The sequence below is a fragment of the Lepidochelys kempii genome, chromosome 10 (assembly GCF_965140265.1).
Source record: "Lepidochelys kempii isolate rLepKem1 chromosome 10, rLepKem1.hap2, whole genome shotgun sequence".
NCBI classification, from domain to species: Eukaryota; Metazoa; Chordata; order Testudines; family Cheloniidae; genus Lepidochelys; species Lepidochelys kempii.
The window spans coordinates 67,825,505-67,852,612 of NC_133265.1; the positions used below are offsets into that span (position 1 = coordinate 67,825,505).

General features: G+C 40.9%; 2 protein-coding genes across 8 annotated transcripts in view; one reads left to right on the forward strand and one right to left on the reverse strand.

The window, feature by feature from the left end:
* Nucleotides 1-369: 369 nt before the first annotated feature.
* SAXO2 (stabilizer of axonemal microtubules 2) lies at nt 370-20,506 on the reverse strand. 2 transcript variants are annotated; one of them, XM_073304084.1, is made up of 4 exons: nt 20,375-20,506; nt 4,291-4,470; nt 3,124-3,326; nt 370-1,442 (listed from the first exon to the last, which is right to left on the reverse strand). In XM_073304084.1, the coding sequence occupies exons 1-4, from the start codon at nt 20,413-20,415 to the stop codon at nt 451-453; spliced, it is 1,416 nt and encodes a 471-aa protein (XP_073160185.1). In that variant the 5' UTR covers nt 20,416-20,506; the 3' UTR covers nt 370-450. The 2 variants fall into 2 exon arrangements, 1 of the variants encoding a protein (XP_073160185.1); XR_012154023.1 differs by lacking the exons at nt 3,124-3,326; nt 4,291-4,470 and having other exon boundaries at nt 1,358-1,442.
* A 67-nt stretch (nt 20,507-20,573) lies between these two features.
* The window catches only part of EFL1 (elongation factor like GTPase 1), a 155,584-nt gene continuing 149,049 nt past the window's right edge, over nt 20,574-27,108 (forward strand). For 2 of the 6 annotated variants that reach the window (XM_073304078.1, XM_073304082.1), the window contains exons 1-4: nt 20,586-20,857; nt 21,807-21,909; nt 23,468-23,535; nt 23,687-23,771. In XM_073304078.1, coding sequence (XP_073160179.1) covers nt 21,819-21,909; nt 23,468-23,535; nt 23,687-23,771 — 244 coding nt within the window. In that variant the 5' untranslated portion in view covers nt 20,586-20,857; nt 21,807-21,818. Of the gene's footprint in view, nt 20,858-21,177; nt 21,262-21,806; nt 21,910-23,467; nt 23,536-23,686; nt 23,772-27,108 lie in introns of all 6 variants that reach the window. The other 4 variants (XM_073304079.1, XM_073304080.1, XM_073304081.1 and 1 more) reach the window with 4 other exon arrangements.

The window sequence follows — 27,108 nt, forward strand, 5'->3', positions numbered from 1 at the left end:
AGATTTCCGGGGAGGAGGGGGAGGAATTATTTTCCATACTGGTCACAGAAGCCATGTTAAAACATTTCAAAAGTAGTGTGGGCAGATTCAGTGATTCCAAAATGATTTCCAGCAAGTCATAATCTCATTTAAATGTACACAGTATGTGCTTGGGCTGGAAGACAGTAAAAACTGAAAAGCACAGTAATTGTAAAATGCATAATTAGGGAGAACAGATTCCATACAAAATGTTCAGATGCATATTCAGGCTGCCTAATCTTCATCAATCTTGTAATAAAGTCATTCCCAGTTTTTTTAAAAAAGCTATAATGAGTTTAAGTGATTTAACAATTTTAAAATTACAATAACAACTTGTACTTGCCAACTGTCATTGAGGTTTAGCCTGGAAAAAAATTAAGCTATAGGATTCTAAACATTTTTTAAAATATGTAAACTACTAAAATTAAAAAATTATGAAGTAACAGCTACTTCTTTTGGAATATGATTACCATTTGACTGGGAAAATGTATTGATTTCTGGAGTAACTCTGCAGAAGAACTTGTGACCACGAGAATCTGTGTCTACAAAGACGTATCCTGGAGGAGATGGATAGTTTGCTGGGCAGATCTCTTGTTTCTTTGGAGTATACTCTGTACGATACATGGTTTCATCTTCAAAATGAGCTGAACTGGGGACTACAACACGTAGAGGTTTGAAACTCTGAACTGGAATTATCTCATGTGGTATATAGTGAGACCTGAATGTGGTCAAGCCATCAAATTTTCCAGTAGGTTTTGGAATTTCCTGATGTCTTCTAATAATTTCTTGCCGACAGCTGGCCCAAGCTTGAAAGTCTTCCTTCATTGTGGTGTTCCCCTGGAAAGGGACATTACTTCTTCTTCCATAAGAAACTGGTCTTATGGGGGCAACAGGACAGATCACGTGTGGAACATAATCAAGATGGCTTGTGGAGTGTAAATCCATATTACCTGGAGGTGGAACATAATCTCTTATCTTGCGAGCCTCAGGCAAGGAGACTGACCATGGCTGAAAACGATCCCGGAATTCAGTGCATCCAGCAAAGTGAGCATTAGACCCCACTTTAGTGTATTCAGGCTTGCAGCTTTTTGTAAACTCTCCAAGTAGCCCTTTAAAATCATTCCGATGGGTTGTCAGATCTTCAAAGGGTTGGCTGCTTGGCTTGTATTCTTCCTTTGGTCTTACAAATTTTGGTTCCAGTTGATGAGCGATGTAAGAACTGCGATGATTAGTAACACCGTCAAAAGGTACATCTGAAAGTTTGGCGACACCTGGAGGCTTAAAGCTTTGTCTGGGGTTCAGCTCCCTAGGAACAAAGTCATCTTGAAATGTAGTAGAATTCCCAAACTTTTCTGTAGGGGGATGATAGGTGTGTCCCAATTTATTTGGCTCCCTTCTTTGAACTTCCCATGATCTATAGTCATCTTTAAAACAAAAACAATACTTGATAGAAAGAAAGATTATAGATTTTATTATTGATTTGTGGCTGTCCCATATTAAAAAATCTAATTTCTTCCCCCACCAACCCTTTTGATCAAAAGAGTTGAGTTTGAGTAACAAAGATAATTCTGTTTTACTATTAGATACAGGAGTTCTGTTTACCTGCTACTATGGGAATAGACCAAACAGCCAGTAAAATGCCACCTGGTACCACAAGATGACTATTTCTTTTAGAAAAAGGAAATATTTTCTATGTACATATTTGATTTCTGTTTTCTATTGCACACAAATATCTGTATAGAGGATATGTCTGCAAAAGTCTACATTTTATCTCAGGACTGTGGATGAAATACATATAAACAAAAGATGAGTGAATTATGAACTATAATTTTAGTGACAGATGCTGGTGACATCTTAAACTACAAGTGTACAGAAGCTGGTGAATAATAATATTGTTATCAAAGATGTTCTTTCCCCTCAGGCCCAGTGCTGCCCAATTCTTTCTACTACCTCTACTTTTGCCACTACGTGCTCTTCGCTTTCTACCAACTCTACCCCGATTCTTCTAACTTCCTACTCTGAGTGGCCTCGCCTGATCTTCAGCATCTTAAGTATCTTTCTCTTCTAGTCCTTGGTCTTTACCATCAGAGCATCTCTTGCCTTTCATGCAGGCAGATCTAATAGGTCATAGCTCATAATCCACATTCAGATATTTTTAATCTTGATTGTAGAGCAGATGTGCTACAATCAAATTTTAAGTACAACATCTCATATGTAAAAGATTATTTGTATACCAAGGTAACCTGTCAGGATAATCTACAGGGAGGCTGTTTAGGAACTGTTGCATCAATAAGTAATAGAAGATCATCTTGTTGAAACAGGTCATCAGCAGAATGCTATACCAAGTATATAGTAAAGACGAATCTGAAATCAAGTTTGTTTCATCAGTCTATGTAGAAAAACAGTAATTGTGAACTCCACCACAATAGAAACTAAGGTATGCTTGGACCTCATAGTGGAGACAGTGATGGTCTTAAAATAAGGTATATTGTCCTTCCAGCAAGCTCCAGTCCCATTCTAAAAACAGGATTCACAAAGTGCCCATCACCATGCCGAGTCTGAAAACACCTGAGTTGTACCAAATGTTAGCTCTTCCAAAAGCATTGCTAAATATTATTGATATCCAAAGCTTCAATTAAGTCCAGCAGCAAAGCAGGAAAGCGAGACTCTTTGCACATTGCGTCCATAATAATATTAACATGTTTCTATTTGACATTGTTTAATAATCTTTCTTACCAAAGGAGTTACAATTTTCTCCAAATGTATCTTGAAGATGTGCTTAGATTATAACTAGCATTAGAACCCAAAGTTTCCCTCTCCTTCCCTTAGCTGGTTTCCTATATTTCTGCCACAATCTAACAGCTGCCCTCCTTCCAGTTGGGAAAACCTGGAGAGGGCTTCTCTTTCAGAGCCTATTAATGTTAATTCTTAAATTAATAGAATCCATTGCTGAGAAACATAGGGTATTCCCTCTTCACTACTGTCACCTATTGGGCCAGAGTAAGAGACCAAAGTCAGAAATCAAACCTCAACTCCAATATGGCAGTTCAGAATACTACCATCATTGTGGCTGTTTCTCTTTTTAAAAATGGCATATGTAATTACCTTGATAGGTTGGTATGGTGTCTAATTTTCCTCCCTTAATCTGTTTTCTTTCTAATGGTCTTACTAATGTCACTGGTTGTATTTTATGAAGATTATAATCTCTCCTGTATGTAGTTCCAAAATCAATCTCTCCGGGTTTTGGTTTATACTCTTCTTGTACCCGAAGAGGTCGATTTACAACATCGTATGGAAGATAATCAGACCTGAAAAGGAGAAACATGCAGTACTGCTTCACAATGTTACCTTTTTCTGATTGAGACATTTGTGACATTTTTTCCATATATAGAAACTTAACAAAAACTATATTGTATCCACTGTGGAAGGACTAAAATGTTAACTCTTTGAAAGCAATTGCTGATTTAGGATCAGCATCATCAACATCACAGGATCAACGATGAGAAAATAATCATTCAACAGATATTTGGAGTCTGACATATGGTGTATTCTTTGTATGTAGTAAGGTGGTGGAATCCCTTTGTCAAACCTGACAGCAGTTTACCTTTATTCATAATTTAACAAATATTCAGATTTCTAAACTCTGATAAATAAAAATAAATGTGTTTTCAGTATTGTTTCATACCTTATCTGACTTGAAAAACTTCTATGCAGTTATATAAAAAGTGATCAACCAGTAAGTAGAGAGAACCCAGGGGAAAAAATTAAACATCATTCAGGGCCAAGCATTTAAACAGTGCAGGTGGAGAACTGAAAGCAAAAGGATCCAGCATTTTCCTGGGTAACTGCTTTTGTATGTGGACATTGGATAATTGGACACCCAAACAGGTACAATATCTACATGCAAAAGACTGTTTCAGCACACAAGTACTGACTTTTGGTGAGACCTGGATTTCTAATGTATAAACCAAGCAGAAAAACCATCCCCACCACAAAAAAACCTTTCAGATCTTTTTTAGAGAGAAAAATGAATCCCCAAAGGACAAAAAAAAAAATTCCTTTGCATGCCATCTGCCAACTCTAAAAAATGATTGACTTGTGCCATCTAATACTCAAACTTTATGCATATATATCCTTGAAGAGAATGAATAATCAAATTATTTCACAATGGAAAATGATTCCAATAAACAGAGCTGTCTTCCCTAAATGAAAAAATATGAGGACACTGTAGAACAACATCAGCTCCAAAACACATTGCTTCAAAATATTTACTTAAATGTAGTGATTCCTTCCATTCTTCCATGATGTGTTTGGTACTCCTCCTTTGGCTTAAGACTCTGGGGTGGAGGGAGATTGCCATACTGGGGATATTTGTCCACGTATTCTGTCATGAGGCAAGCTTGTCCTCCAGTATCATAAATCCTTGTGGATTTATGAGGGCAATGATGGCGCCTATATAAGAAATTGAAACAAGATAATTTCAAATAGTTTTTATCTATGGGAAACACACTTCAGATATTCTGAGTGTATAACAAGAAATAGGATTGTCATCACCGGTATCTTGCATCTAGAACACTTCTTGAGTGTGAAAGGGAAACAAATTATTTTGTTCTGTAGTTATGAAGGATGTTACCATTTATGTAGCACTGCATAGGCCACAACAGCACAGGAAGAAAGAATATTTATTGCATCCTTAGTACAGAATAGGGAGGATGAATATAGCTGTCAGTCTTCTAAATGGTAATCTGTCACCTACCCAACTCACTCTTTACTTGCACTCTTTTCTCTGCCAAGCACTGGCTTCCTTCTTTCATGCTATTATTTCCCTAATCTGTAACAATAACTCAATACCTCTCCCTACTTCTCTGATATCTTGCCCTTTCTCTTTTCCTCATTCCTTTTCTCCCTGTGTATTTCAATACGTCTTTCACCATTTCTCATAACAGTGCCAGCCACCTCCCTACTTTACACAGTCTCATCACAGTCGGTGCTATGGCGTTCTGAACTGCAGCTCCAGATCTCTAGAATAAATCTCCTGAATCTATCCCTCCTCAATTCTCATCTCAATTAATTTTTTTCACACCCATATCTCTGAAATTCTCTAACCCCCAAAAGTACTGGCTTTATTTTTGTTTTTGGGTGTATATACTGTATTATGTCTTGTACTATTTAACCCTAGTAATTTTGGGATATGATTTGCAAGAAATTATAATATACAGGTTAAGACACATTGGGCCTAATCGTCATTTACACAGAGCTTCTTTACACCTCGCTAGCAGGATAAAGGAGCTTAGTTTAAATGTGATTCAGAATCATCTTCCATTAATCTCAATCACAGTTTATACACAAAATGCAGCCGGATTGTATAGAACAGTATTACAGGAACTAGTGGGTGCTTTCTGTCTCTTGAAGTATTTATTAAAAAATACTTCTTCAGATTTGATTGAATGAACCATTGGCAAAGAGAAGACTCGTTAATCAAGAATGAATGGTCAGAATTTCTTAATTTGCTTTGTGTAGTGTGCACTGGAATTATGCTAGCCTCTCTCTCCTTTAGAGGACAGACGAAATGAAAGTAGGTCCTCCTATACCTGCTAGCTCAATTCCAGCAGTGGTTCAGGTACAAGCTAATGAGAGGTTACCAAACATAAAATGTTACTTGGTGAATAAGTGAACTTAATGAAAGGCTGTACAAGAATCGCAGACACAGTGACAAGATCTGGAAGGGCAAAAGTGTACGTCAATTACTAGATTAAAATACCCTTCAACCGCAGGAAACTAGACATTCAAAGAACAGAGTGAAGACCTGCAGAAAAATTGGGCTAGCAGTGAATACTAAGAAGAAAAAACTGAATCAAAGTGAAATAAAAAATTAAATAGACTAAAGAAACAGGCATATAGGATTCCTGCTGAGAAAAGTAAAAAAGGAAACAGAGAAAGGAATTACCTGTGATTGGAAATCCCTAAAGCTAGTTTTAGTTGCACTTTGGGCCATGTGATTTTGGAGCTCACTAGTTAGATTAAATGGTTAAGTAAATAACCTTACATAACAAGTCAGTCTCAGCAGATGCCTCATGTGGAGTGTATGGTCTGTTTGAGCCTCAAGCTGCCAATTTATTTTCAATCAAACTGGTCTACCAAAGGGATAACAATAACAACTGAAAATTGCACAATAAAGTAGAAGGTTCTGTAAAAGATAATACTCCCATGTCACCTATTTATCACTAATGCCCCAATCCCACCATTAACTGCGACCTGACGGCAGGGCAGCAGCAGAAAAAAATGGGAGGGAGAGAAGAGAAGGTTGAGTTACCTCTGATGTCACAATCCCACCACTTAACAATGAACTGAGCAGTTTGAAAAGCACTAGGGGAGGGAAGGAAAAACAGGAAGAGAAGAGATTAAAAGGGAAGTGAGAAGGTGTTTCTTCTGATCACATAGCTCTCCACCCACCCTGAATTTTTCCAGGGAGTCATCAATGCTGTATAATATTCATTCACAAAGTACAGCATGTACTCCAGATTTCACAACTAAAAACATCATCTTAAGGAGCAAATAGAAAATACTATATATAACTATCAAAAGCTAGTTAACAAAACAGACTATCAGATTCATACATGCCATCAGAAATTGTTTATTCCAAGAGGCACTTATCACATGGATTTTAAGCATACAGCCCACGAGAGGTTGAAACAAACAGCGTAATATTCACACAGACAGCAGCTTCATTTTTGCATCCTCATACCTTTTTCATCACTTTATTTCAGAAAACCATGCACCAACCACATGCACAACTAGGAATAGGACGCTACCAAATTCACAGCCAGGAAAAACATGTCATGGACTGTGAAATCTGGTCTTCCCCCATGAAATCTAGTCTTTTGTGTGCTTTTACCCTATATTATACAGATTTCACAGGGGAGACTAATGTTTCTCAAATTGGGGGTCCTGACCCAAAAGGGAGTTGTAGGGGAGTCACGGTATCGCCACCCTTACTTCTGTGCTGCCTTCAGAGTTGGTTGGCTGGAGAACGGCGGCTGTTGGCCGAGCACCCAGCTCTGAAGGCAGCACCCCGCCAGCAGCAGTGCAGAAGTAAGGACGGCATGGTATGGTATCGCCACCCTTCCTTCTGCACTGCTGCCTTTAGAGCTGGGTGGCCAGAGAGTTGCGGCTGCTGACTAAAGGCCCAGCTCTGCAGACAGCAGCGCAGAAGTAAGGGTGGCAATACCATACTGTGACGTTGCACTCTATATATGATTTTATGAAAGTATGCTGATGAGTGTGAATATAATGTAACTAAAATATGCTTCATGCAAAAGGTCTCTTGTAAGGTATCATTACAAAGTTTATAATCTACTGAGTGTGGTCATCCTATTTGTATAAATGTATCACTCTTGAATCTAAAACTAGAAATATGAAATATAACTCTGAGGGCCTATTATAATTAAGCAAAGTGTGGGCCATTAATGGTGGTTTGGAATCTTGATGGCTCCCATCAACCAGGACAATTAACTGTGGATGGCTCTGTTTGCAGGCAGGCCTTCCTGTGAGTCAGGCTGGGAGGAATAAAGGCTTGGGGTCTTACAGTGATATGTGATCATGTCACCTGAACTGGAATCCATCTTTAACCTGGTGTTTTTCCATTGAGAAGGAGGGGTGGGAACCCAGAGGAACAAAGGATTCCCGCCTTATGCAAAAGATATATAAGTGGGTGGAACAGAAAAAAGAGCAGAGTCATCATGAGAAATCCCCTAGCTACCACCTGAGCTGGAACAAGGGCTGTACCAGGGTAAAGGATTGTGCCCAGACTGGAAGGCGTCCAGTCTGTGATAGAAGCTTACTGAAACATCTCTGAGGGTGAGATTTTATCTGTATTCAGTTTTCTTACTGTATTAGGTTTAGACCTGCATGTTTTATTTTATTTTGCTTGGTAATTCACTTTGTTCTGTCTATTACTACTTGGAACCACTTAAATCCTACTTTCTGTATTTAATAAAATCACTTTTTACTTATTAATGAACCCAGAGTACGTATTAATACCTGGGAGGGCGGGGGAACAGTTGTGCGTATCTCTCTATCAGTGTTACAGAGGGCGAACAATTTATGAGTTAATCCTGTATAAGCTTTATACAGGGTAAAAAGGATTTATTTAGGGATTGGACCCCATTGGGAGTTGGGCATCTGAGTGTTAAATTCAGGAACACTTCTGTAAGTTGCTTTCAGTTAAGTCTACAGCTGTTAGGGGATGTGGTTCAGACCTGGGTCTGGATTTGCAGCAGGCTAGCAGGTCTGGCTCAAATCAGGCAGGGCTCTGAAGTCCTAAGCTGCCAGGCAGGAAAGCAGGGGCAGAAGTAGTCTTGAGACATCAGTTTGTTAGTTTTTGTTGTTTATTTCAGGATCCTACTTTCAGAAAACTGAGGGGAGCCAACAGAAGTCTCCCAAGATTCCCTCAGTGTAGCTTATCTATCAGAGATTATATAAAATTATTACAGAAACCACAAGTGAAACAACCAAACTTTTATTCATTGGGGGAAAAGGAATGGGATGAACAAAGGAATGAAAGGAAGGATTAATAATACTGAACAGATTAACAACCATGCACTCTTTCACACAGGAATTACAACGGGACGAGTGATAACTGCTCTCTCTACCCTGTCCAGGAGCTGCTGCTGAGACCAGGACTCAATAGATGATGACGACTCTCTGGACCATGATCACCACTGGAACAGCTACTGCAGCGGATAAAGGCGATGAATGACGATGATTCAGGTGAGAGGCCCAACTAACTTCCCACCCTAACCCCTTTGCGACGTCCTGTCTGCAGGTGAGAGCCCTAACCAATCGAGGTAGAACCCCATGGATGGATGGATGCTTCCCTTCAAATAATAAACCCCAACAATAATCTAAATTTTTTCCCTTCCGAGGTGAGCTGTTAAATAGGCAGATAACTGGTGTCTGATTGCTTCCCTTCCTTCCAAGGTGAGAGCAAAAGGAGAAGCAATGCCTTCCCGCTCTTTCCCAGCCTATATAATCCTTCTGTTGCCTAGCAACTAGCTACTAGATTTCCCGCCTATTGTTTCCTTTCCAACACGGTGGCCTACTTCTTCTTTACAAAACAAAAGGGCGAACAATAAACAAAACCATCTAAACACCGTTACCAAGTATCAGGTCATAATTTGAATAGGATGGAATTTACAAGTTAGCAGTTCCCAAGGGGCTTTCTGTGATCCAAGCTGTCACACATACCAGGCCATCCTTACTTCTGTGCTGCTTCTGGTAGAGGTTCTGCCTTCAGAGCTGGGATCCTGGCCAGCAGCTGCTGCTCTCAGGCTGCCCAGCTCTGAAGGCAGTGCTGCCACTAGCAACTGCACAGAAGTAAAGGTAGCAGTACTGCAAAACCCTCCCTACAATAACTTTGTGACCCCCCAACTCCTTTTTGGGTCAGGACCCCTACAATTACAATGCTATGAAATTTCTGATTGAAATAGCTGAAATCTTGATATTTATGATTATTAAAATCCTATGACCATGAAATGGACTCTGAATTTGATAGGACCCTATCTATTCTAAATGGCTGTTCTGATATCATCAGATTCATACACTCAGCTGTCTCCACATTCTGTACTCTGTTCTGCAACATCCCCCACACTCCCCTCATCATTGTTATATCTCCTGCACTTATCATACTTGCTACAAGCAGAAACAACATCCATTAGAAAAATACTTTCCTCCTGAAGGACCCTGAAGATTATAATGAATTAAAAATTTAAATGGAGTCCATCAATGTTTGAATGATCAAAATGTGCCATGACATTTTATTTTTGTCAAAGAGAGCCAAAGCATCTCTAGCAAAAAGTAATTATGCATGACTGCGTAAGACTCCATTATTTCTGATGAGTCAAAATTGTTAACTCAGATTGAATAATCCCATAACATACAAACAGTTACTGGATTTTAATGGGACTATTCAGGAGTAAGGTACTATCAATGTGAGTAATGGTAGCAGACTAGGGCTTACAAATTGTGAAATATAAAAGATATGCACCAAAAAACATACATGGCCTGATTCTCATTGACACTGAGGCTTTTTTACGTTGTCCTGGCAGTGTAAAGAGGACTGAAAGTGGGAGTAAGTGGCAGTGTCAAGGAGGCCTTAATGTAAATGGGAATCAGCCTCAGAGAGTATACTTCATGGCTTTGGATAACTGACAAATTCAGTTTGGGGTTTAATCCAAATGATAATAAAAAAATGATCATTAAGAGACTATCTTTCTAGAAATGATTACAACCAAATCACAACTTTTAGAGAGAGAGAGAGTGGAGAATGAGATCTGAATTCTAAATATCTGTTGAGAACCCATCAATCAAAGGATGGGACATGACTAATGAAATAGGTTACTTATAATTTGGCTAATTGAGAACTATTTGAGTCTCTGATTTATGTGTCTTGCCTACAAACATGTTACCTACACTTCATTATTATCTTTTATGCTAGAGTTATTGATCTTTTAATGTACTTTGAAGTGCATGTGTTCCTGACTCATGAATGATTGATGTCAGCTCTGGTGGGTTATGTTTTCTTCCTTCCATGAGCAAGACTGCTAATTTATTGCTTAGATAACATGTTAACAGGTAAATTTCAAAAAATGTAAATAGACACCATTTGGGCGAGCACCTCAGCTTGTATAAACTGGTGTAGCTCCGTTGACTTAACAGAGCTATGCTGACTTACATCAGCCAAAGATCTGGCACATAATTTGTTTTCTCATGCCAAAAAGATTCATCCCTGAGAGCTTTCTAGAGCATTCCCTCCCATAGAATAAGATTTATTATGAGAAAAGTCTCCTTTAGGAGACTTTAAATCATTAAGAGTTTATAAACAAAATAAATATCTCAATACGTTTTTTAATTGCCAAGGTAAACATCACCATCTGAGTGAAAGAAATTATATTTGGACACTAGATTACTGAAACTATTCTGCTGCTTAAATGACCTGAGTTCCCTAGTGTTGGCAGGAAAAATAATTCTGGGGGGAACATACATGATTTATAGACAAAGAAACATCTCATTGAATCTCTTTAAGTAGAACTAGTAAACTGAGGAATGTGGAAATCCAGTTTTCATGACAAAAGCAAAATTAATCTTTAGCAAGTAGTTATTCTCTTATGTGAATGTGCAAAGAGAAGGCTGTTGTCTGTTTTTGCTGATTCCTCAGAGTCCTTTATAATTGTGTCATGGATTGACTACCATTGAGAGAGGCATACTGTATATCTGCCTGCCAAAGGACAACACCTTGAAACATTAACATCAATGAGCGTTATACACATAGACTGAGGGGACAACAGATTCTATAAAGAGAATTTTTGTGACTGTCATAGCTCATCTATGATATTTACATAGTTATATTCTTGCAACTATCTCAAAGTGCTCCAAACAGCTAGATGAATACCTGCACAGTCAGAAGAAATGTAACCTCTTTTCCTGCCTACATTTGCCTCTGGTGCTGCTTGATGATCAGTTTGATGTTGGGTTGGATTGTAACATTAAAGATAAGACAGCATGTCATCCTCCTCCTTGTCTTCCTCTTTCCTCTTTTCCCTTCATCCTTTCACACACTGCAAGCCTCTGTCTGAAAGTGTTTAAAGTCCTAAACCTTATTGTATGAATAGAAGGCTGAGTGTGAAATTTTCCTACCTAGCTAATTAATTTCCATTATGGGAGCACACCACTACGGACATTCACCCAGGATGCTCTGGGCAAAATGGCTAGATAACCTAAGTAGTGTAGGCTTCCCATTATTTTTCTTCAGTTCTGGAATGTCACTGGGGAAGCCTGCCAGCCTACCAGAAGGAGGAGAAACTGGGGTATGAAAATTCCCAGGGCAATCCCTTGACTGACTGACTGACTGACTGACTGACAGAAGGGGACTCCTCATTCATCCAATGCGATTGGAGGTAGGGTGGGTTTGTTTTCTCTACTGAGTCAGCTGCAGACTATCCCCCAAGGGAGAATTAGTAGTTGTGTACTGGGCTCTCTGTTATCTTTGTCTCAGGCCTACTCTTTGCTTGGTGCTAGCACGCTAGCAAATAGATACAAAAAGTTAAACAAAAAGACTCAATAAAGACAGCTAAAATATAATATATAGTATCTTTGAGATGTCAAGGAGGATAAATGTCTCTAAAAGTTTCTAATGTTTCTATAAGTGAGGAATCATGGGCTTTGCTGCCTGCCTTGCTTATGAGCATAAAAATCCTCAAACCACACCCTAATTTAACTGCCTGTTCCATTCATCTAGAGACGAACCTACTGCTTTGTAGCCTACATGCCTGTCTCTTCTGACATCACTGATCTGACCTCCCCTTGTATCCTTCCCTTCCACCATTTTATTGTGCTTTCTCTTGGTTTCCTATTGCTTTTCTTGTTTTTTCTGTATAAATAATATCAGACAAATCCAATTCACCAATATTAACCAGGCATTCACTTCTCTTGAACATCAAGATTTCTTTACCTGAAGGGTAAGGAGGACTGAAAAAAAATGCTTGTTATCTTGAGGAACAATAAATGTTTATATTTACTTAAATATGTAGTGATGATCAGTATATTGTTACATACATTCTGAAATTCCTCATCAGAAATATCTGGACAGTTTTTTGGTATGTATATACAGCCCCACATGTAACAATTTTTTTAAAAAGTTGCATTCTAAGTGGGAGATTGAATTACAAGTCCGGAAAGAAATCTATTATCTGTAGTGCCAATCAAGATGCATATATTGTCTGACTGATGCCAATGTTATGAAGAGTTTTCACCAAAGTCAGTTGTAGCCAATCAGGAGGCACCTTGAGTATGTATTCTGATTGGTTAACATTGCTCTGGGCTGCTGTATTAGTCATTTCAGAGGGCCTGCTCCTGAAGCCCCTGGGAGACAAAACTTCCATTGACTTCAGCAGAGACTATGGGGCATATTTTAAAGGTATTTAGGAGCCTAAAGAAGCAGATAGGCACTTAGTGGGTTTTGCAAAAGCACCTCAGTGCCTAACTGCCACACCCTCAGTCCTCCCCAGGTCCATGTCCATGTCCGAATTCCCCACTCTCCCTTGACTCAGCCCCCATAATCCCTCCTCAGCTCCTCTTCCTATTCCTGTCTGGACACTGTCTCGCTTTCCCTGACTCACCACCTTCATAGGCTCAGCTTCTCACCCTCTTTGCATTCCAATCAACCTATTTCTCCTTCTCCTTGCTGCCTGAGCACCAGCAGTGGGAAGTTTGAGAATACTGGGGAGACAGTCTCCGTGCCCTCAGTTCTTGTGCCTGTCACCACAGCAGTCTCTGTCTGCCAGTAGAGCTATTGTAGGGAAAGTCCTGCTCAGCCATTGTAGCCCTGGAATGGAGCATGCTCAGTAGAAATGGAATATTCGGAGAATTTTGCTGCCAAATGCTAACAAGCCTTTACCAAGCACATGTAAACTCATAATTTGGCAAAATTTTCAATTATTTTCCCAGGGACAGCAAAAGGTATATCCCTGACACCAGAGTGACCCTCCTGCCAAATTTCAAGACCCTGCTCTAAAGCATGGAGGTGCTAGAATGTCTCAACAAAATGGTTGTAAGAATTTTTTAACATGGGAAAATAACTTATTTTTTCCTAACCTCGTTCTGAGAAATAGCTAAACTGATCTTGATTACATTAAACAAACAAACAAATAATAATCTTCCCGAGGCAGACACCCAGCATGGAAACTTTCAAACCAAACGGTTAAAATTTGGCAAAGTTATATCCAACTGAAAACAGTTTTATAAAGGAAAGTGTCAGGAAACCTATAATAAAAACTGAAAGATTGCATAATTTACCGTGTGTGTGAAGGTTATTTAGGCCTCCAGTCCTGCAAGGAATTCTGCACTAGCAGATATTTGTGCCTGAGTGGAGCCCCATTGAAGTCAGTGAGGCTGTGTGTGGCTGCAGGGATCCTCCCATAGGGCACTCCTCACCGCAATGAGGCCAGTTTGTTTTCTTTTTAACTATTTGGAATGTCTATTTTTTAATTGTTCTGATTATTTTAACTGAAAAATATATATTTAAATTCTCCATTTACCTGCTGAATGAAGAGCTCCTGGGACTTTCTTGCTTATTCCATTTTCCTGTGAACTGTTCTGTAGTGTTCCATTTGATTAATCTTTCCTGTTTCCTTTTCCGACAGTGGATGGACTTCCTAACAAAGACTAAACATTCTCTTCCACAGTGCTCTAGTATTCCCTAATTCCATCCTTAATTTTCTGTTGGGTTTACAAGCATTTAGATGTATTGAGTATTAAGTATCTAACATTTCATTCAAACTACCCCTTTCCTTTTATCTATCATTTATTGAGAAATTATTATCTTCTTCAGGAAATTATAAAAAGCATGAGGGGACTGTGAAAGGACTGGGAGATTGACTAAAAAAATAAGTTTTAGTAAATAGTTCTATATCTTTATATGCCAAAATGAAGATAAGTATAGGGAGAAACTCTTGTATATGGGCAACTTTCTTGTCTATAAACAAATATTACTCTTAGATATAGTCTGGGAGGTCATCTAACTACTGCACAGCTATTCTCTGCTCCTGAAGGCCAGAATTCACATCCTTTGTTTGCCAACTGTTAACGACTTTTATATCAAGCAAGCAATCTGAATCCTGACTCTGTTCACAGGCAGGGGTTCATTTTCTTTAATATTAATGTAGCACATTTGCAACCCATGGGAAATAAGGAAATAAAAATGTTTGCTTTTTATTATGGAAATATCCCAAGAACAGTTGGTAGTTGATACCTGGTCCATTCTCAAAAAATATCACTTGGAAACTGGGAAGGGGGTCTGGGGATATATACTCCAGGGATAGCAATAAAGGATTTAACCATTATTCTGAACAAATGCAGTTACAAGAACATTTTTCTGGTTTAAAAAATAACAACCAAAACTTGCCTTTTAAGCAAACCAACTGGGAGATGATCATTTGTACACTTTGGCGCAATCCTATATTACTGCTAGACACATCCTAGACTTGAGAAGCTAGGAACTTTAGTGGTGACTGGTATACAGAAAAGTCTCCAGCACTGACTCTGACCCTGAGAAGTGTTAAGCATTTACAAGCTGATGGGAGCTGATTGTGCTCAGCCCCTGCAGACACCCAGTCTTTTTGGCAGCACAATTATTTGTTGGAAAAAGTTATTGAAAGCATACATTTTTAATTGGCACTGAAAAGGGGATTCAGCCTAGGGAGAAGGGTGTCTACTCTCCATATTCTTAAAATACTCTTAGTAATGTTAATATTCAACAAATAAGGGCCAGATCCTACAATCCTTAGCTATAGTGATTAGCACTTATTCACATGAGAAGTCCCACTAAGTACTACAGTGAGGTGGTTACACACTTCCCCTAGGGAAGCTCTTCCTGAACTTCAGAGATTCACCACCCAAGCTCAATTCACTATATGGGCCAGGGCCACCATTTGTAACACCATACCCCAGACTGTATTGCTGGCAGTGGGGATTGAACCTAGAACCTCTGGATACAAATGCCAAAGACTTTACTACCCGAATTAAAAGGGACTATTCATGAGTAAATGCTGTTCAGTATGGGTAATGGCTGCAGAATCAAACCTTTAATGCACTGTCTATTCTGAGACACAGAAACACCTTCTGGCTGACATTTTTGTTCCCAGGACCTAACTACAGGTAGCAGAATTATTCCCTCTGTTTTAATATTCAGAATGAAATATAAATGTATCTAAAATAATTCAGAATTACAGTATGTAAGACTCTAGCAGATTGCTAAATAGAACTTGTGCAATATATCCCCGTTTTCTTGTGTGTACATCATAATGCCCAGGTAACATTGCCAAGCAACTAGTCTTCCCATAAAAACAGAAACACTGTAGTGCTACAGCAAAGCAAACTTAATGAGCTGCCTCAAACAATAACCTCTTGAGATTTTATTGACTGCAAAACCTTCAGCAATGTGTATTTTAACCCAGTGGTTCTCAACCAGGCATCCAGGGGCCCCCAGGGAGCCCCGAGCAGGTTTCAGGGGGTCCGCCAAGGAGGACCAGCATTAGACTCACTAGCGGCTAAGGGCAGAAAGCCGATGCCCCACCACAGGGCTGGGGTGTTCAAATGCCCTGATGATTCTGTGTCCTTGCAAGTGACCACTGTATTATGGTTACTACCACCCCTCCCCTCCCCTCTCCAATTAATCTGGCCTGTCCTATTTGTCCTGGAACTTGCGATGCCCCCTGCATGTGAGAGAGGTGGTAGAGAGTTGGGAAAGCTGGTTCTGTGCCTCCTGTACAAAGTGATGCCAACTCTCATGGTTTTATTTCACAAGTCTCATGATACTTGATGTTTTTCTTAAAGGCACAGATCCAGGATTTATGTGAGAATCACAGCTTGCTTGCTTGCTTTGTAAACGTTTAGCTCTCATGATTGAATGAGGGCTAAAATGTGAACCCTAACAGTTCCAGTACTAAATGCAAATAAAAACACCCCAACTTGTATTATTTTTTTAAATCTCATAAGTTTTAAGCCAATCATATGATTTTTTTCACGTCTGAGTCATGATTTTGAAATTTTCTGAGGTAGGTAATACTGCATTCCAGTGTACTACCCATAGTGGGAGGAGGTAGTATTCCCTGTAGGACGCCTTCTTCCTGACCTACCCTTTTGCATGAGCCTCACTGGCTTGAACAGGCTGTAGGACAAGACGAATTGGGCCTCTTCCAAAGGACATGGTTGAAAGTAAGACAATGGCCAAGCTCCGCTCCGTAATAGTGAGCAGAGTTGGCTGTGAGCAGGGAAAGGATTAGCATGTTGCACTTATTTAAAAAGGATGAAGAGCTGGTGTGGCAGTGTTTTCTACCCAGGATGAATTCTAGACGAGTTAGCCAGAATTGCTCCCACTGCTGTGCAGCCCGTCTGCAAACACATTAAAGTAGGGCCATGCTTTAAGGCACAATCTAAATTTAAGACCCAGTCTAGACTACATAAAAAGGTGTTTAAAAAAATGAATTAACATTTTAAAACCACCTTTTCTTAGTCTAGACAAAGCCTAAGTGTATTTCACTTCTACTAAGAAGAACCCACATTCTTTTCCTTTTTCAGAACAGTACTCCAAAGAGAGTTGAAACCTGTCTCTGAATTCCCTTTTCTAAAGAAACCAGATACTTTCTTAAAAAGCTGTTTTTACTTCTCCAGACTTAATAAGGCCATCGTGGCAGATGTATATTAGGGCTGTAAAATGTGGCTACAGTTCACAGAGCTTAAAACAAAAGTCAAGGGCAGGAATTCACAGTTGTATTGTGTCCCCTTTATGTCAACTCTGCTAGTGTAAGAGACCGCGAAACAGCTGTAAAGCCTTCTCCACTGGGTTTCAGAAGTCCTCCTGGGCAGTCAGAACTCGCATAACTGGTTCTGAAACGCCTCCTTTTCCCTGGAGCCCTTGGAACAAGGGTGTGCTAGGCCAGTGGTTTTCAAACTTTTTTTCTGGTGACCCAGTTGAAGAAAATTGTTAATGCTGTCATAAATATAAAGGGAAGGGTAAACCCCTTTGAAATCCCTCCTGGCCAGGGGAAAGCTCCTCTCACCTGTAAAGGGTTAAGAAGCTAAAGGTAACCTCGCTGGCACCTGACCAAAATGACCAATGAGGAGACAAGATACTTTCAAAAGCTGGGAGGAGGGAGAGAAACAAAGGGTCTGTGTCTGTCTGTAGTCGTCTTGGCCAGGGACAGAACAAGAATGGAGTCTTAGAACTTTTAGTAAGTAATCTAGCTAGGTATGTGTTAGATTATGATTTCTTTAAATGGCTGAGAAAAGAATTGTGCTGAATAGAATAACTATTTCTGTCTGTGTATCTTTTTTGTAACTTAAGGTTTTGCCTAGAGGGGTTCTCTATGTTTTTGAATCTAATTACCCTGTAAGATATCTACCATCCTGATTTTTCAGGGGGGATTTCTTTATTTCTATTTACTTCTATTTTTTATTAAAAGTCTTCTTGTAAAACACTGAATGCTTTTTCATTGTTCTCAGATCCAAGGGTTTGGGTCTGTAGTCACCTAGGCAAATTGGTGAGGCTTTTTATCCAACATTTCCCAGGAAAGGGGGGGTGCAAGTGTTGGGAGGATTGTTCATTGTTCTTAAGATCCAAGGGTCTGGATCTGTAGTCACCTAGGCAAATTGGTGAGGCTTTTTACCAAACCTTGTCCAGGAAGTGGGGTGCAAGGTTTTGGGAAGTATTTTGGGGGGAAGGACGCGTCCAAACAGCTCTTCCCCAGTAACCAGTATTAGTTTGGTGGTGGTAGCGGCCAGTCCAAAGTGTAATATTTTGTACCTTGGGGAAGTTTTGACCTAAGCTGGTAAAGATAAGCTTAGGAGGTTTTTCATGCAGGTCCCCACATCTGTACCCTAGAGTTCAGAGTGGGGGAGGAACCGTGACAAATGCCCATGACCCAACGGAGCTAGGGATGACGGGTTTGGGTATGGGAGGGGCTCAGGGCTAGGGTAGAGGGTTGCGGTGCGGGGGTGAGGGCTGCGGGGTGGGGCTGGGAATGAGTGGTTGATGGTGTGGGAGGGGGCTCTTGGCTGGGGTAGTGGGTTGGGGTGCAGGAGGGGTTTAGGGTTCTGGGCTGGGGACACAGGCTCTGGGCTGGGGCCATGGAAGAGAGGTTTGAGGTGCAGGAAGGGGCTCTTGGTTGTGGGGGGCTCAGGGCTGGGGCAGGGGATTGAGGCACAGGGTTGAGGCGCAGGCTTACCTTGGGTGGCTCCCAGTCAGCGGCGCAGTGGGGGTGCAAAGGCAGGCTTCCTGCCTGTCCTGGCGCTGCGGACCCATGCTGTGCCCCGGAAGTAGCCAGCAGCAGGTCCAACTCCTAGGTGGAGGCGTGCAAGTGCCTCCTTGCGGCTCTCATCTGCAGGCACCGACCCCCTCTCTCAGCTCCCACTGGCTGGTTCCTGGCCAGTGGGAGTGCGGAGCCGGTGCTCGGGGCGGTCGCACCATGAGGAGCCCCATGGGCCCCCCACAGGAGCCAGACCTGCTGTTGGCTGCTTCCGGGGCACAGCGCAGTGTCAGAATAGGCAGGAACTAGGCTGCCTTAGCCGGGCAGCACCGCTGATGGAACTTTTAATAGTCTGGTCGGCGGTGCTTACCAGAGCCACCGCAACCCAGTGCCTTCTATTCCATGTTCCAGTACTGGGTTGTGACCCGCACTTTGAAAACCACTATGCTAGGCTACGTTGAGATAAAGCATATACGGGTGTGTGAGTAGCAGTATACAAGCTGGCTAATCCACAGTAAAACAATGTTCTGTAGATTTTTTTTTTTTCCTTTTTGGCTGTATCTACATTCAAAAATTTAGGGAAATCTTCCACCTTGGGTCTAGAAGAGATGGTGGTAAAATGCACATGCCCTTAGACAGGGTCGCAATGAAACTGCCCTTGAACAAAAAGAAAAGGAGTACTTGTGGCACCTTAGAGACTAACAAATTTATTTGAGCATAAGCTTTCGTGAGCTACATGCATGCATCCGATGAAGCGAGCTGTAGCTCACAAAAGCTTATGCTCAAATACATTTGTTAGTCTCTAAGGTGTCACAAGTACTCCTTTTCTTTTTGCGGCTACAGACTAACACGGCTGCTACTCTGAAACCTGCTCTTGAACAGTATCAGAGTGTTTGAAGGGAAGGAGGGACAGTTTGGGCTGCTTGGAAAAAGCAGATTTTGGGCCCCAAAGGTTCAGTCTCCAGACGCAGGGGATCTGGTGTGTGGAGGGAAAGTTCATGTTTAGGGTAGGGGAGGTGCATGCTCAGCGAGGTTTGACCCAGGGTCCAGGGGGTTTGGGCTTTGGCCCTAGGGCAGTTTGGCCCCAAAAAGTTTGGTTCTCGGGACAGGGGGGTTTTGGATCCTGATGGGATTTGCTGATTCGGGTCCTGGGGCACAATGGTGCCGGAACAATTTGTAAGAGCCATTGACCCAAACTGTAAACCCTGTATATAACGTTAACCACTTCCAGCCAAGGGGCACGGGAGCGCCTGGGCTGGGGCAGGAGGTTTTGGATCCCGGGAAGTTCGTGTCCAGGGAGGCTGGGCGCGGTCCCGGGGCAGAGGAAGTTCGGGTCCTGTTACGGGGCTGGCGTTCGGGTTCTGGTCCGGAGGCAAGGGGCGCTGGTCCCCGGGCTGCTCGGGGACGGGGGAGGAGGGCGCGGTTTGAGGCTCCCTGGGAAGGGGGTTCGGCCCTGGGAGGGCGGGTCCCTGTGGGGGGACTTAGGTCTCCCAGTGGATCAGGCTTAGGGGACTCGGGGAAGGGGCCGCTCTTCGGAGGTCCCCTTTGCTTCTTACCCGCAGGTACAAATCTCGCACAGGCACCGCTTCTCCTTCATCCTCCCGCTACCGCTGCCTGCCCGGCTCTCCTGACCCGCCCCCCAGAGCCATGGTAACCAGGCAAGCGCCCCGTCGCCTGGCAACCGCCTCGGCGTGCTTCCGCCAGCCTTCTCCCGGCTTCCGTAAGTCGTCACAAAGGGGGTGGAGACAAAAGGTGCGCGCAGTCGCAGCGACTTCCGGTCGTGGGCAGTTGGCTGTGCTGTCACGAGGACAGGGGGGGATTCGCGGGGTGAGTGACCAGCCGGGCCCTGTCCTTCGCCCGGGGGCCCGGCCTGCGCCCCCCGCCCCCAGTGGAAGAGAGCTGCGGGGTCTCTCAATTGCCTCACACCAGGCTGAGGTCATCTCCGGATCAGCCAGGGTGGGCGGCAGCCGGTGTGTTTAATCCACTCCACCGGCCCTGCCTTCCGGCGTCCCCCCGGCTCTTCATCCTCCACACCCACGGTACAGCGGGCGGGGCCCACGGTCACTCCTGCGGTGGGTGGGCCCGGCCACTCGTAATAGGAGTTGGGGTGTCCCCACGCACACCCGCGCTCCGCTGTGCAGTGTCTTGTCTACCTGGCGGTTGCGTTGCCCCCCTTGCCAGAGGGGTTTGCACGAAAGGGGCACCATTAGTGTGACCTGCAATCAGTTAAACATAAATAAAGATCAAATACCTGTGGGTACTGCACATGTGCTCCCCGAGCCCCGCGACAGCCATTGTGGTTTTACGCTGCGCTTTTCCTTCTTTAAAAATGATTTTCTCTACTTTGCTGCTCTGCAAGACGCACATGATGAAGCTTACAAGCATCTAAGCACGTGTTACTTTACTCATGAGCGTTCCCACTGATGCCAATGGGACTACTCGCGTGAGTAAAGTTGCGCGCTTGTTTAATTGTTTGCAGGATCAGGGCTTGCACAACTGTCTGGGGAAACAGTCAAACGTATTATGTATGCAGAGTGCTGTCAAACACACAAAGTAAGCACATTGGAAAAAGAGAGATCTGTGATTCCATTATAGTCGTCACAGGAATTGTTTTACCTATTTTTTAAAGAGTGGTGGCTGCCAAATTTACACTGTCCCTTTAAATTCTGTGTGTGGTTCTGCCCAGTTTAAATGGACAGATTTCCACTGTGTATTTGTTGTATTTATAAACAAATACATGAAAAATGTATAGGATTAAAAACTGAAAATTTGTGTTTCTGTTTGTAAATCTTTTTGGTATCTGATTTGGAGTGATTGGTGTTATAGAAACATAATTTATTAGCTACCTAAGTACTGCCCATGGATGGGTTTAGGTTTAGTTGATATTTATATATAAACTAAACTATAAATACTTGTGTGTGCATTTAAAAAATTCAGATCTTTCTTGAGTTATGATGCTAGTATAAAATGCTTTTTCCTTATTCACAGAAATAGGTAATCATGGTTCTCTCTAGTTTGGAGAAGATGATTGGACTCCAGAAAAAGCCTGCCAGTATCAGGAATATCTGTATACTGGCTCATGTGGACCATGGTAAGAGGGACTTTTTGCTATAAGCAGTCATTTAGAGATATGTTCTTATGTGTTCAGATTAAATTGTAAAAGAATATTTCTGTCATTTTGCTGAAGATAAGTGTTTCAAACCATTGATTTCTCATGTGTTTAAATTCATGGGTTCAGTTCAGGGCTGATTTGACCCTAGGCACAGGGCCACTGATAGTGAGAAGTCCTCCTAGAAGGCACCCTTGCAATCAATGTTCTGTGGTGTTGGTGGGGGTGGTTGACAATATAGCCCTTAAAGTGGACAGTAATGGCCAATAACGGAGCATCTCAACAACTGCTGGGTGATATGCTATTCATATTCCCCCTCCCCCTTACATAGCTGGCTGTGGAACTCTGGCTGTAACTTAAACCTTTAGTGGAGTGTGAATCTGCTGTAGGGTGCAGCACTGATCCCTGGTGAAAGGTGGTATAAATTGCCCCCCAGCCTCACACCGCACTAGTGAGCAGTGGCATTACTTGTGAAAACTGTGCTCATCCATACTATTTGGGGGGGAAAAAATGAAAGGGAAAGTATAATGCAGTCAAGTGATGTCTCTTCACTCGCTGGATCAGCGTACATTGAAATCTGAAAAGTCCCTTTCTTCCCTTGGTATAGACTAACTGCCTTGCATTTTTGTGGCAAGGCAGGGTGGCATTAATGGGCATGGGAGGGCTGCTACAATATGTGGCTTTTAAATGTGGGGAGTAGGCTATAGAAAAAAAAAACCCCTCCCAAGCCACATTGTAATAAAAGTAATCAAAACGTGTGTGTACATGGGACTAGGCTGTGTATGTGCATGCACACATTAAATGATATATATGTTCCAGAAAATGAAGAACTTTGTTTAAAATTGGTTAACATTACTCAAGTGCACATATGACCAACACAACCATATAAAAGCCAGGAAATCCCTAGTTAAGCCGAAAACTGTGAATTTACCTATCTTGCTTTCACTGCCCACCTAAGTTGTCTTTTCCTATGGCTTCTACGTAAAACATGGAACTTTGATCATGTGGGATGGTTAGAAATTAATATTTTTTTATTGTTTAGAATGTTTAATTGGTAGTGTGTTGTAGTAAATGGTAGGTGTCTATATAGTGTTTTTTTAGTTTGATTTTTTTTTTTTTAATTGTGTTGTGCTGGATGATTAATGGAAGAAATATTTTGCTGTTTAAGTGGAAATAATTTGAAATAGTGTTTATTGTTTTGGGAGGTTATTGTTTAATAGTAGTGGTTAATCTTTATTTCCATGTTGTAATGAGGAGTTATGGTTGGGTTTTTGTTGTTGTTGTTTCTTCTTCAACATATTCTTTTGGTCACAGTTAAGGTTGCATGTTTTTTGTGGAGATGGAGATGAGAGGCATATCTTGTCAGAGGCAGATGTAGGTGATATTGAGTAACCATAACTGGTTTTTAATAAAGCATTTTTATTAATTTTTTTAAAGAAACCTGTGTGCCTGTTGATAGTTACTAGGTTGTAACAATATCAAGTTTGATAACCCATTGGTGTGTGTGTATTTAAACAAAGTCACTTATTTTTCTTTAAAGGCAAAACCACTCTAGCTGACTGTCTGATATCTAGCAATGGAATAATCTCCAATCGATTGGCAGGAAAGGTACAGTTATAATCTAATATAATTAATTAGTGTCATTTTTGAGAGTTCCTACAAATTTTCTTCCAGACATACCCTTTCACATTTAAAAGAATAGCTTAGGGAAATATCTGTGTACAAATTTATCACCTCTTTTTGTGGTCTTTTATTTTAGCTGAGATATCTAGACAGTAGAGAAGATGAGCAGATCCGAGGAATTACTATGAAATCTAGTGCTATATCACTGCACTTTGCAAAAGGTAAGGTAGAGAGGCTGCACAAAAATGTACAGACTACTGAGATTTTTTTTTTGCTTTGCTTTTCCTTCTATTAATTATCCCTTTCAAGTTTTTTCCTGCAGTTAACTCCTGGATCTGTCCCTTAGGCCTTGGTTCTGCAGAGATTTACATTTTGCAACCTTGTGTTTTTAATCATTCTAATTAAAAAACATAACCACAGTTTTACTTCTGTGTGGTGCACATGCATTCATGAATTCAGTGGGACCCACTTGTGCTTAAAGTTCAGGATGTGAGAAAGTCTTTGGAGGATCAAGGCCTAAATGAGTCAGATGTAGACATTTATGAGTGATAACATCGTATGAACATTGTGCAGCATATCTTTCTTCATCTTGGAGTCTGCTTTACAAGTGAATTGTGGAGGAAAGGATCTTTTTTTCTATACCTCTTCATGCAAAAATGGCCACTGTATGCAAATATGTAACACGTAGCATAAATTTTTTGAAAACTGGTTAAGTGTTCATCACTTAAATCCCCTTTAAAGTTGAAATCTTTGCTCTGCTGAAAGAAAAGGAGTACTTGTGGCACCTTAGAGACTAACAAATTTATTTGAGCATAAGCTTTCGTGAGCTACAGCGAAATACAGACTAATACGGCTGCTACTCTGAAACCTTTCTCTGCTGAGTATTCCAAGAAGAATCATGTGGAAATGAAGTGTCCTTTCACTCCTACATGGTGGAAGCATGTTGATTGGAACAGTATTTGGGAAGTTTCTACCTCTAGTGTAAATGTTCTGTGGATGCCTGGAACTTCAGTTTTCATGCTACCTTTTATTTTAGAGGTGGAACTGATGGGGAGGATGGTTCAGTCTCTGCTCCCAAAGTTGTGGAAACTTTCCATCATACGCACAGAAATAGTTTTTAATTAGCATTTTTATTTATCTAAGATTGCCGAACTCAGAAATAACATCAGTTTTTTAAATAACTTGGCCACAATTTAGAACAATTAACTTCTTGATAGAATGATCGTAGGCAAATGCAACATTAGTACTATTTGATGGATATACAGAATTTTCCCAGATTGGATAATTAGATTTTATTTCACTAAACTTAGTAAGTGGTCACCTGTGCTGAGTAAGTGATGCTGATATCTTAGCATCAGAGAGAGAAATGCTTGTTTTTTGTAGTAAAAACATGCCTATGTCTATTGATATAGAAGAAGTTACTCAAAAAAGTTTTGCCCACATTGATAATTCATGAAACTAACCACACATTTCCCAACTGCTGACTCTTGAGAGCAATAGGAACGTCATTGGATGAGACCCAAATACCTGCTGTTGCTCTGAGTTTGCTAATATTTGAACTTTCCCTTACCCTCTCCATGCTGTTTTTAGATATTATTCATTACAGTTACATTATTTTCCTTTGTCTCCTGGAATGGAAATGATGATGGGAAAATGTAAGAAGTGGGATTTGTTAAAGTTCGCCTTTGTAAGTGTGTGGGGTGAATTTTTGTACAAACCTGTATTTTGTATTTTCTCTTAAAAATACTACATTGTAGGATGATCAACTGTTCATTATCTTCCATATTTGTTCCCTGTATATTTTGGTTTTGATGTCTTGTTACTTTAAGTCCAAATGTTCCTATTTTTATTTTTCTAGTCCTCGGCCCTGAAACAATGGCATCAATGAACACCATCTTCTTTTGACCACTTCTCTAAGTACATCTGACTAGTTCTGTAATAATTGCACACAGTCCTAATTAGAGTCTGCTATACTCTTTATTTCAGGATGTCTGTTTGCCACAATGTTAGTTGTAGGTTTGGATAAGCTAAGTTTGCCCGAGTGCCCTTTCTTCTTTCTCTCCCCCCATCTTTAAGTATGGGAGCGATTGGGCAGAGTAGATTTCTACCAGGCTGATATAGTAGAGCTAACTTTGAGAGATAAAATAAACACATGGGCACTAATAATGTATGTAAGCCTTTCCGTTTTAGTTACATTGTGATTATAAAGTAGTTGAGGGCAATGTGGGGTATACAAGCATTGGAAGACATGGCTAGCTTTATGCTTGAATAGCATTGCCTTGCTTTTAATTTTTTTCCACTATCTTTATGCTCTTTAGCTTTTGTGCTGACATTTAGATTAATTCTTTTATTGCTTCTTTAACACAGAATTGGTTAGATTTTTATAAAACTGCATGCATCTTTTTCATTAGTATTTGTGACATTTTGAAAATAGAAATGTTGAACTCTCCACTTTAATTTCCTATTCAGTTAGGGAGCAGTTTTAAACTAAGCTTTCAGTGTCTCCATGAGGCATTTACTGGTGTCTCTGTAAAACAAGACAACTTTTCTGGGGAAAGTGGGAGACTGTTTATTTACTTATTTGTGAATGACAACCAGAGAACTTCCAGACTGTGATTATTCTTTCTTCATCTTCCTGGTTTCAGTTTAACCATTTGGTTAAGGTGTTGGGGAATTGGCTCACTTGTGCTTAGATTGTCCATTTTGAAAAGAATAGCCATGAAAGAATTAAAATACATTTCCATGTATGTTGGTGTGAGGCTCCTGGCGTATTTCCCCCAGCCCAGGAAGGACTAATGCCATGCCCACAATCTGTTCAGGCTCTTCCTTCTGGGCATAGCTTTATTCTTTATCCTAAAACTCATGAAGCTATTTCCCTGCCCAAAGCAGGCTTCAGGAGTCCAGAGGCCTTTCTTCTTGTCTCTGTCATCCCAGCTCTAGGGTTAGCCATAGGGGACCCATTTACTTCCAGCAGCTCCCCTACTCACCTAATCCACTAGTTGGCTTTTATAATCATTGGATTATAGTGATATCAATATTAGTTGGGAGGTAGCCGATCAATCTCAGGTGGGGAGGACTTAATTCCCCTTAGAGGGCCAACTGTCCTGTGACAGTTGGTTTGAGCATTGTGAGACTTTGTGGATCTGTTACACAAAACCAGCTTTAAGATTAGAGTTTCATATGAAATTTAAAGAATCTCAATGTGTCTAACTCCACAAAACTAATGAAGAAGAATATACGAATTTGGTGCTAGCCTGCTGCAGAATTTGGAAATCTTGTTGGTAATTTTATGGTGTTTTATAGTATTTGAACATTTAGGGTTCTGGCTCAGACTTGTATTTTTTAAAGTTACTTAAAAAACAACAATTTTCAATAAGGAAAATTCACTTCTGAATTTGGGATATCATGAGTGAAGCTTATCCCCATTAGTGATAGCTTCCTGTGTTTTATCTTTACATGCTGCAGTACCTACTGTCTTGACTCAGTTACAGAGAATAATTTTTGTTCCATTAATTATAATTTAATGCAATAATAGTTAATATGCATCACTTTTTATCA